The 10000-nt window shown below is 44.0% G+C and overlaps 1 protein-coding gene across 3 annotated transcripts in view; it reads right to left on the bottom strand.

The window, feature by feature from the left end:
• The window catches only part of tiam1a (TIAM Rac1 associated GEF 1a), a 57744-nt gene that overhangs the window by 39643 nt on the left and 8101 nt on the right, over positions 1 to 10000 (bottom strand). For all 3 annotated transcript variants that reach the window (XR_013845202.1, XM_080041108.1, XM_080041109.1), the window contains exons 2-3: positions 1605 to 1711; positions 1 to 143 (exon numbers count right to left, since the gene is read on the bottom strand). The exon at positions 1 to 143 is cut by the window's left edge and continues 534 nt beyond it. Coding sequence is in view for 2 of the 3 variants with exons in the window: in XM_080041108.1 (XP_079897234.1) it covers positions 1 to 136 (136 nt within the window). In the remaining variant the exon portion in view is untranslated. The remainder of the gene's footprint in view (positions 144 to 1604; positions 1712 to 10000) is intronic.

Here is a 10000-nt window from a genome sequence, read left to right as displayed (position 1 = left end):
GCGGCTGCTGCTGCTGCTGCTGCTGCTGCTGTTTGCCGGAAAGACGGACCGACCGGGACGTGTGCTTACGCGAGAGATTTCCTGTCACATCGCCGTAGAAACCACTGTCTCCATTTTGACTCTCCACGTTTCCCATGATTCAGCTGTAGATTGAAGGAACGTGAAAAATAGATATCAAATGGTTAGGCTATAACTTATATTTATACGTTTTGAAAGTAGTGAAGTTAGTGTTTTTCAACCAATTATTGGTCTGTGCCACCTCTGGAGATTATATCTAACATCTGCATTCAGCTTGAGGGGGGTCAGATAAACCAATAGAAGAACAGATAGCAGCTTCTTTGCATTTTCCTTTTAGTTTAGTGAAGTATATCAACCTCAATACTTGGGTAATAAGCAGGAGTACTGGTGTCTTAAGCAGAAACTATCAAAATAGATCAAATATGGACAGTTGGCTCCAGATGCTTGGTCAGCAGCTTAGTGGTTGATCAGATATTTCCGGGTAGCCAGCTATGTCAATTTGTTAAGATTTATTTTAAAGAAATATCAATTTAAACCACTACCAAGTTGTAGGCTTTGCCCACTCGAAAAACCAGGTCAGCCCTTGTGCTGCATGATTGAGTTACATTTGATTGCCAACGCACTGACATTGGTACGTCAAAGGTATCTAGGATCCCTTAAATGCCTTTTAGAGGTCGAGCTGTCAGGCAAATCAAATCAGAGATAAGGCATCTGCAGCTAAGGTGGAAATTCCCTTGCCACAGTTTTGCTACTTTAACTGACCTCGATGTCTGGTAATTTGCTTAGGACACCACGCAGACAGGGTAGCACAGGGACACTTAAGTTAATTTAAAATGTATTTAGAGCATTAACATGACTAACATTTGACAGAGGCTTCTTAAGGGATCTCCGTTGTTGTCCCATTTAAGTATTTAGAACACATTAAAATCTCTTTCTTTTAATTTAGGCAACTATAAAGACAATGACGATATTAAAATGCAATATCCCCCTACTCGAATGAAGTTGTTCATATTTAAATTTGGATTCATTTCAGTGTTTTCAAAGCTGCTGACCAGTTGATCCCAGTTGATTGGCTTGGTTCACACAAAGATGGATCGACTAATGCTCTGAAGCACTTACCCTCCCACAGTTCTTCTGTAAGAATTATGCATTAGCTAGTGCTGTACAGTAGAAACGATAAAAAAACTGCAGTTTCTTACTGCTTTCTGCTGATCATGAAGTTATCTTTATCCTGTTCTCTGTTATATAAGCACATGGAGCTGCTGAATCAACTGCTGTCAGATGAGTTGGTCCTCCATGAGTCACACATCATCAAACCCCCGCCATCAGGTTCTCATTGTGGGCTCGAAGGTGCAAAGAGCAACTGAGAAAAATCTGTACACATACTCTAATCTAGTATGGAGAATCAAAGCTTCTCTACGAAATCATTCTCTTCCCGTACTTGTTTCCATAGGATATGACTGTAACAATTCCAAATATTCCAATAAACTGGTAGGAAATTAACAAATGAATACAAAATGCAATTGCTCACAGAGATTTTTGCAGTTATGATGAGGGAGGGACCAATGTGTACAAACTGTGGTTACCTGTAGTACAGCAGCCGCATCACCAGCTTCTCCAAATCAGCGCGGTGTCATATTTCACAGGCCGCACGATCATCCACGCATCCTCAAACGCTGGTGTCAGTTCGCCCCTGAGAGGAACAAGAAGAGAGAGAGAGAAGTGTTTCAGCGGCAGCTCTCACAACTTCAAAGTGACCTGATGTGTCAAACTCACACAGAAGAGGAGAGAGAGAGAGAGAGAGAGAGAGAGAGAGAGGACGAGAACAGGGAAAGGTACTTCTAAAAGTACCGCAGAGGACCTGCCAGGTACGTCACATAAAGTATAGTTGAAGGGAGAAGCTGTGCTGTGCGGCACACCATGAGAGGGAGTCTATAGGGTGGTAAGGCAGTATACACAGGATGAAAGGAAAGAAAGGATGTTGTGGTCAGCGAGGCCTGGAGTTAAGATAATACAGAGAGGCAAGTAAAAACAGCAGGCAAACAGGAAATACACATGTACACAAACTCATAGATCATCAGAATACAAAGCACAGAGGTATTGTCTGAGCCCTGGGGGACTCACAAACAACCGCAATTCCCTTTGAACTGCACCCTGAAATGTATTGCCAACCCAAAAACCATGCAGGCGTGTACGGGCATGAGCACCAAACATTTTAGGGGGGGGGGGGGGGCACACCCCTTTTTTTCCCCCTGCAGACAAAGAGATGCACACACATTCGCACACACACACACACACACTGTTGTGTTGGTGAAATGACAGGAGGATGAAAGTAGCTATATCGAGTGTGATTTTCTGCTTAAGACTCAATTAAAGGATCTCTTCCAACACGACCTAATTTTCCCTGAGCTGCTTAGAGCAGACCATGATTTCTATATTGTGCTATTTGGAGTGTGAAGCTATGCAAGTACAGGCATGCGGAATTGTGTAGTTTTGCAAGTATTTTCAGTGCCCAATCAAATTCATAGATCAAAATGTTATTTGTTCATAAAACTAGGCTGATGGTTACTGGTGGTATGCTATTCAGTCAAATTTGTCTGTGCTAAGCCAGCCTGCAGGCAGGAAAATAATAGAAGAGAATAGAATTATTTCACTATCATGTTTTTCAGAATGCAAAAGAAGCTACAGCGCTTTAGTACAATGTTCCTTTTGCTAAACATTGGCTCCAGCGGCTTTAATGACTGATGATAATCAAATGTCAACTTGTCTATTGTCTGGGGCGTATAGGCCTACATACAGTAAGTCAAGTCTGTATGTAGTCTGTATGTAGGCCTACATACAGTAAGTCAAGTCTGTTACAGTTCTGGGAAAAGAAACAGAAAGGAGAGTTTAGAAAAGGAGAAGTGCAAATGACAATAGGAGAAGCAAGCAAGGGCCACTGCTGAGGGAACGCATGGAAACCATTCACAGTGTTTTGTTTCACTGGTCACATTGCACCATGACGGTATAGCTACTGTATGTTCATGTGTTTAAACTTAGCCAGAGCAACACATTTCGCCCCCAGCTGCAGAAAGCAGTCACATAAGCTAAACTTGACCCTGATACTTTTCTAGCAGTTTGGAGCTCCTGCTGAGCTATCCCTTTTAAATCTTTCCATTAGCAAACAAACATAAGACTTAATAACTACAATGATTTATAGATGGATAGTGCATAGATAGTGGACTGATAGAAAGCAATATCACTTGGTTTGTTATTACTGAACAATCTAATTGTGCATTGCTGATGCCAAGACGTGTAGTTCATCTATACGTCTTAATCTGTCTGTGTTCAGCTAGGCCCGAGGAGGTAAAAATAAAAAAAAAACATGCTACGCACAAGCCAAACAAACAAACAAACATATCTTGTCTGACACAACACAGGGGGCGTCAAATCCACTGCATTTCCTCTGGCAGTGTAAACTCTAAAATGTTTAGTCTTTTCGTTTTTCCTCTCCTCTGTGCCCTGCGGCAGAGCACGGCGGAGGGAGAGTAGGGAAAGGAGGAGAGGAAGGGGGGAGGAAGAGCTCTTTGCCTAACCCATGTGGAGCTGAGAGGTGAGGCCAGGCTGTAGGCGAGAACGCATACAGAGGGAGGCTGATACAGACACAGGAGAGAAAGGAAAAACATACAAACCCAATAGGGTACGTTGCTATGAATAGAAGTTTAATATGGAAAAGTGAGAATACGAGGGGCGGAAAGAATGAAGATGGAAAACGAGAGAGAGACAGGGAGAGATACACAGATAGAGAGACACATTTTGGGGGGTCCTATTATTGCTGAGCTTGAAGTGGATAAGTAGACATGTGCTCTGGCTGCCTCTCTTCAGGCTTAATTGAGGGAGCCGAGACAAAAGGGGAAACATAATTACTCTCTCTCTTTCTCTCGGTCTCCCGTTCTCGTTCTAGTTTTTCGCAGTGTATTAACACAACGAGGGAGTGTGTACTAACACACTGGCCAAAGCATCATTACCATGCAGACATGCCCACTCACAGAAGAGCGCACACACACACACACACACACACACACACACACAAACACACACACACACACACACACACACACACACACACACACACACACACAAAGGAAACAAAGAATAATTTGATGGAAACAAAAATTCCATATTGTGAACAGTTCTTACCAAAAACAAAACAGCTAAATACAGTTCCCTTCACTGAGCATTGTACTGGGATTGGATGTGCCACTTAACTACACACTAAACAACTCGCTACTGGACCTGTCAAACTCACATTGCCGCATCACCACACGGTTGCTTTACACGCTCAACACCTATGGGCCCTCACATCCATCACCCGACACGTGAACACGCACAAGCAGGTAGTTTTGTACATCAAGTACAATAGAGAGTACAGCACAAAAGGCAGTCATGCTTCCAGTCGCACACACCTGCACCATCCCAAGAGAAAGAGCGTGCAGGTTTTCCGACTCACACGCACTCACACACACACACACACACACACACACACACACACACACACACACACACACACACACACACTCTTTGGAAAAATACCAAAGGCCTGTCAGAACAGCCATGGAACGGGCACACCCTACACTTCCCACCACCGCCAAACCTTTCATCTCTGCACCTGTCTCCCTGCTCCGCCCTGCATGACACACGGTTGGGCTCTCAGGACTCAAACCACCCATGACGTGGATGCGACACTGTGAGTGAAGCCCAAAGAAACCTGTCCCATTGCTTTTTTAAAGCCAGTCATAGTCTAGGCCGTGCACTGGAGAAGGCTATGAAAATGAGACACAGACCTCAAATTATGAAACTGCCAAGCACCTCTATTGCATTCCCTAGATCAACTTGATTACCATGAGAAATGACTCAGTGTATTCAGTTACTCCTGAAACCAGCACAGACCATAGTCCCTAACACTTAAAAGATACATTGAAGGCAGTACAATAGTGAGCAGTCTAGACTCTGCTGTGATCAGAGAAGCTCTCAGCCTGACTGATCTCCCTGACCTTTCTGCACCCTCGAAAACCACGACCCCCCCCCACACACACACACACACACACACCCCAATCAAGTGTGTCAAAGCACATGACACAGTCTCTGGACCCACCCTTCCCTCAGGCCTTTTCCCACACCTTACATTCCTCACTTGGTTACCGTGCCCACTCCCTCAGGGCAGGGAATAATGTCGTTGAGGCAAAACACACAGGAGGAGGTAAACAAAGGATTTTTTGGATGCGGCAATCTACATTCCAATCAAGTCAAAATAGACTGCCATGGGACTCTGGGAGAAGGTTTCATCAGAGAGTTTCCGCGCTCCCTGAGTTTGCATATACACGTTGCGCCCACCTAAAGATATACACAACTGCAAGCATGCGTGCACCTGCCGTGCCACATACACCTGGGACTCTCTTTGTTGTTGTTTACATTGCGCGAACCTGCTTTGACAGATAACAAACACATCGTGAATGAGGTGTGAATCCGGACTATAGGCGCACAGAGGAAGGCTCAATGGTCTGAACAAATAAGGAGGGTCGGGGACTTATTACTGAGTGAGTGTGTGTCTGTATGTACAAACCAGGTGTGTGTGTGTGTGTGTGTGTGCACTGTGCACAATTGAGGAAGAAACTGCATCTATCCAACGTGAAGATAACAGTCAGATATGCTCTGAACACATCCTATTGTGGAGATGGGAGCGCACACTCCACTGCACTCCCACAGTCCCTCTGAGATGGGACTGTCTGAGACATCACTGGGAGAATTCCCCGGGAGAGGGAGATTAGCTTCTTATTCATCCTTTCGGGGTTTCTGACAAGACATGCGCCCGCCTCCCCCCATCCCGCTCTCAGCTTAAACACACACATTGTACACACACACAGACAGCACGCCTGCAAGTACGAGTCTCGGCTGCTGCTGCTGCTGCTTAATTTAGACATTTATTTCTTTTAACTGGTGAGAGACAAATCATAATTCCTTCCTGAAGAGGGCTTTCATTTTCAGGGCCACGGAGGAGGGCAACACATAAAGATGACAGAACAAAGTGTGGAGTGGGAGGAAATGAGATGATTGTTCATTCATTCATGATGGTCCCCTGTGTTTGTCATCTCCCGACAAGAGGAGTGGGGAATGAAAGGGTCACGATTTAGGGTGGTGCTGATGGCATATTCACTGCCAATTACTACTAAAGAAAATAGATCAAAAGCATGGGCAAAAGAGTGAAGAAGCCTAGCTACACTTACTGAAAATATAAAAAATAATGTGCCACATGTGATCTGCATACTGTATATAAAAGATTTTACAAATGTTGGATAAATGTGTGTGTGGTATCTACGAACCAAGTGGCAGAGATGAGGGGCAGCAGTGGGGTTCAGTGTCAGCCGATTCACTCCACTCTACTCCACGAGTGTCACTAACTTCATTAAATGCGCTCCTCCGTCTCTCTAGGAGCTTACACTGTACGCTCCTTAACTCAGATTTCAGCTGACGGCCTCTGCAACAGCACGGTGCAGTCAAGGATTACCATATTTTAAAGAAAATCCTTCCACCACAAGTCCCCCATTGAGTGAGAGGCCCGAAAAAGAGAGAGTAAATGAGAGTGTGGAGAGAGCTTTGGCGATGCTGCTGCTTCTGAGTGCAAAACTCAGTGGGATCAGTGAGTCCCTGGATGAATTCAAAGACGGGAAACCCCATAGATTTAAACCTCTCATAAAGGTATTTCAAGATGTATATTTGTAATGCCTTGCTTTGACCTTTCAATGATCAGAGTACTCTATGCAGTCGCTTGTTCTGAGATGAAGGAGGAGATGAAGGCGTGTAAGCTTAAATTAAACCCATATTGGACTTCAGTTGCAGGTTACTATGTCACTTGAAAATCCTCTTGTTTATAAAATTACGATCATACAGTGCAGCAGGTTTGCGAGGCAACATTTTGGCAAGCTTGAATTTGCAACTCCACTCATCAGCGCTCACTCATTCTGCCTGGTGAAATAGTGATTGCTCACAGACAGACAATCGCCCTCCATCACCTGAATATTCATAGGGTGATTTGCTGCTCCAAATATGAGAGCAGCAGTAAAAGAAGTGTTGTTTAATTATACAGGAGGAGTGGGACTAGACGTTGACTGTGCTCCAGATTCAGCATGGTAACCGTAGAAACCCTGTGGGGCAGGTCGTTGCCTGGAGGAGGAGCAGCGGGGAGCAAAAAGATAGAGAAAGACGTTCTAAAATGAGAGTGCTGTGCGGACGTGGCAGCGTATTTGTACGTGTTTGAAATGGCACATCGGCAATGATATGCAGGCGCGCAGATGGAATAACTCAAAGATACAGTACTAGCATTTGCATTTAGAGCCTTGTGCATCTGGGGTTTTATTAAACAACTGCAGACAGCAGCAAGTCAGTGTCATCCATAGCCAATATAGAGTATGGTGTCGACCTGCACATGTCAAAACATTTCTGATCTAAAAAGATACATTTTAGAGAGTTTCTCATGTTTTATTGGTGAAAAAGAATGCAAATGCGCAGCTAACTTTTACTAAGGGTTTTTTGTGACTCTTATCAATAAGTTGTGTTTCTTCTGAAGTCTGTTTACCTCTTTATAGTCTGTTTTTAATCACTGCGGCACTTTATCACTGGAATCCTTTGCTTCTTTTGTTGTACTTGATGTTTTTACTGTGATAGCTGTTCATGGTGATGTGTGCCAATTATGATCTTTTTTCTGTTGAGCATCTGAGAGGCAAATTCCTCCCAACTTGGTTGACATGGCAATAAAGTAATGCAGTGGGATGGGGCACACTTACGTAAAGGAGCCGTTACAGCCAAAATAATTGAGTAGTACTGTGGCTTGTTGGACCATCTTCAAAAGAGTATTTATTGTCATTATTTTCCCCACACAGTACTGTGCTATTGTGGGATTTTTTTTCTTTCTTTCTTTACCACATTAAGGATCGAAAGATGTCTGTCATGATCCTGCTTGGGCCTCAGGCCCTTGTGTTGTTTTATCCCCTTTACCCTTGTCTGTGTTCTGGTGTAATTGCAGGGTTGGAGTCAGGTGTGCTGGAGTCAGTTACCAGCATTCACAGCTGCCATCAATCAACAATCAACTGCTCTTCATATACCCGGGCCTACCTTCCAGACACTGCCAGATTGTAAACTCTGTTACCCAGTCAGTAACTCTCCAGCCACCTAGACCTTTTGTAGTTCCGCCTGCATTTAGCTTGTTGCTAAATTCTGTTCTTTTTTGCCACAGTCTCCCAGCCTGACTCCAGCCACCAGCTCAAGCCCTCGTCAGCCAGCTCTCTCTCCCTGGACCCCTCTGCCTGCCTGCTCTTGCCTGCCTCTGCTCGTCTTCCCGGATTCTCCCCTTGGCACTTCCCCTGGACCCCCATGCCTGTCAGCCACTCCAGAGCCCGGCCCAAAACCCCAGATTCCTTCTAAATAAACCCTCTTAAACTGGTACTGTCTCTGCGCCTGTGTCCTCCCTGTCCAGCTGTTACAATGTCAGCAATTACATATCTCTTAACCTTTTAGCTTGAAAAGCATGTAGTCGTGAAAGCTTTTCAAGTGTTTGTGCTCCATCCTGTGAAGAGAACACACATACAGAATAGCCAAGTTTAAGCGTATACCTAACTTCGGCACTAAATAGCATCAGACACGTGCAGAAAAACACAGACAGGTGTGAAAGGGGCCAAATTGGCAGGTAATACCTCCAATTCCACTCCATGCAGGCTGAATGGAGAGCAAAATAACAGGGCGGATGAGTGAACGAGTGAGAGAGTGAGAGAAAGAGAGGTTTAAGAGGGCAAAGGTAAACTGATGGAGGTGGGAGGTTGAGACAAGGAGGGGGATGGGATGAGAGGGACAAGAGGCTCTGAAAAAAATATATAATGGTGTTGAAAGAGGGGATGAGAGGCTGTTGGAAATGGAGTGCCGGGCCACAGGTAGAAAGATGAATGGTGTGTGTGTGTGTGTCTGTGTTTGTGTCTGTGTTTGTGTCTGTGTATGTGTGTCTGTGTGTCTGTGTTTGTGTCTGTGTTTGTGTCTGTGTGTGTGTCTGTGTTTGTGTCTGTGTGTGTGTCTGTGTGTGTGTTGAGGTGGACGACAGAGACGTGAGAGGTAAAGAGGGGGAGTGGTGCTGATAGGTCCTGAGGGGATGATAGAGATAGATAGTTGTGTCACTTCAAAGTGGGGCGGATGTGAACAGGGCCCCATGTTGTTGTCAGTAACGATATGGCTCCAAGTAAGAAGACTATCTGGAGGGAGTTATTGCAGAGGTCATTGTATGTGTGTTGCTGTTTTTATGTGTGACCAGGGAAGTGGTTGTTTGTCAATGTTTTGATAAAGAAAACTAAAATATGTCTGGGCTCATTCATGAAAAAAAATAATGATTAAAAAAAATATATATGATATTTTGTAGAACCAACATTTGCACTCAAATAGCATGACATTATTTTCCACAACAATATAGTATTGTAATTGATTTATTTACAAATGGTTTATTGTAACTTGTCAATAAACTAGGTTTATGTGAGGTTTTTGATAGTAGAGATAGCACTGATGTGAATGCCTGTAATAAGAAATAGGTAATGAATAGGAAAATAAACGGACTGTGATTCAAATATCATAATGCTTTCTGGTGCCTGCACAGGATGAAAGACCAAGCTATTAAGCAACAGCTATTAACCCTGGATGTGTTAATGGAGTTTCTTATTCCGATTCCAAACTCAGTGGGACATAAAAAGCGTGATTAAGGTTTAAATACTGCGACAATGCAATATGCAGGGTTTTAGCTTTTTCTGGTTTTAATCAAATTGATAAGAGAAACACAAAGACAGATTTAAAAAAGGCAGCACTTTTATCACTTTGTTAAATGAGACTCCTGCTGAGGCTCTGCAAAATCCTTTCCTAAACATCGACAAGGAACAGGAGGAAGGCTTTGCCATGATCGCAGAAGGACAGGTAA

Source organism: Ammodytes marinus (genome assembly GCF_949987685.1).
Source record: "Ammodytes marinus genome assembly, chromosome: 14".
In the NCBI taxonomy this organism is placed as follows: domain Eukaryota; kingdom Metazoa; phylum Chordata; class Actinopteri; order Uranoscopiformes; family Ammodytidae; genus Ammodytes; species Ammodytes marinus.
This window is presented reverse-complemented; position numbering and strand designations above follow the sequence as displayed.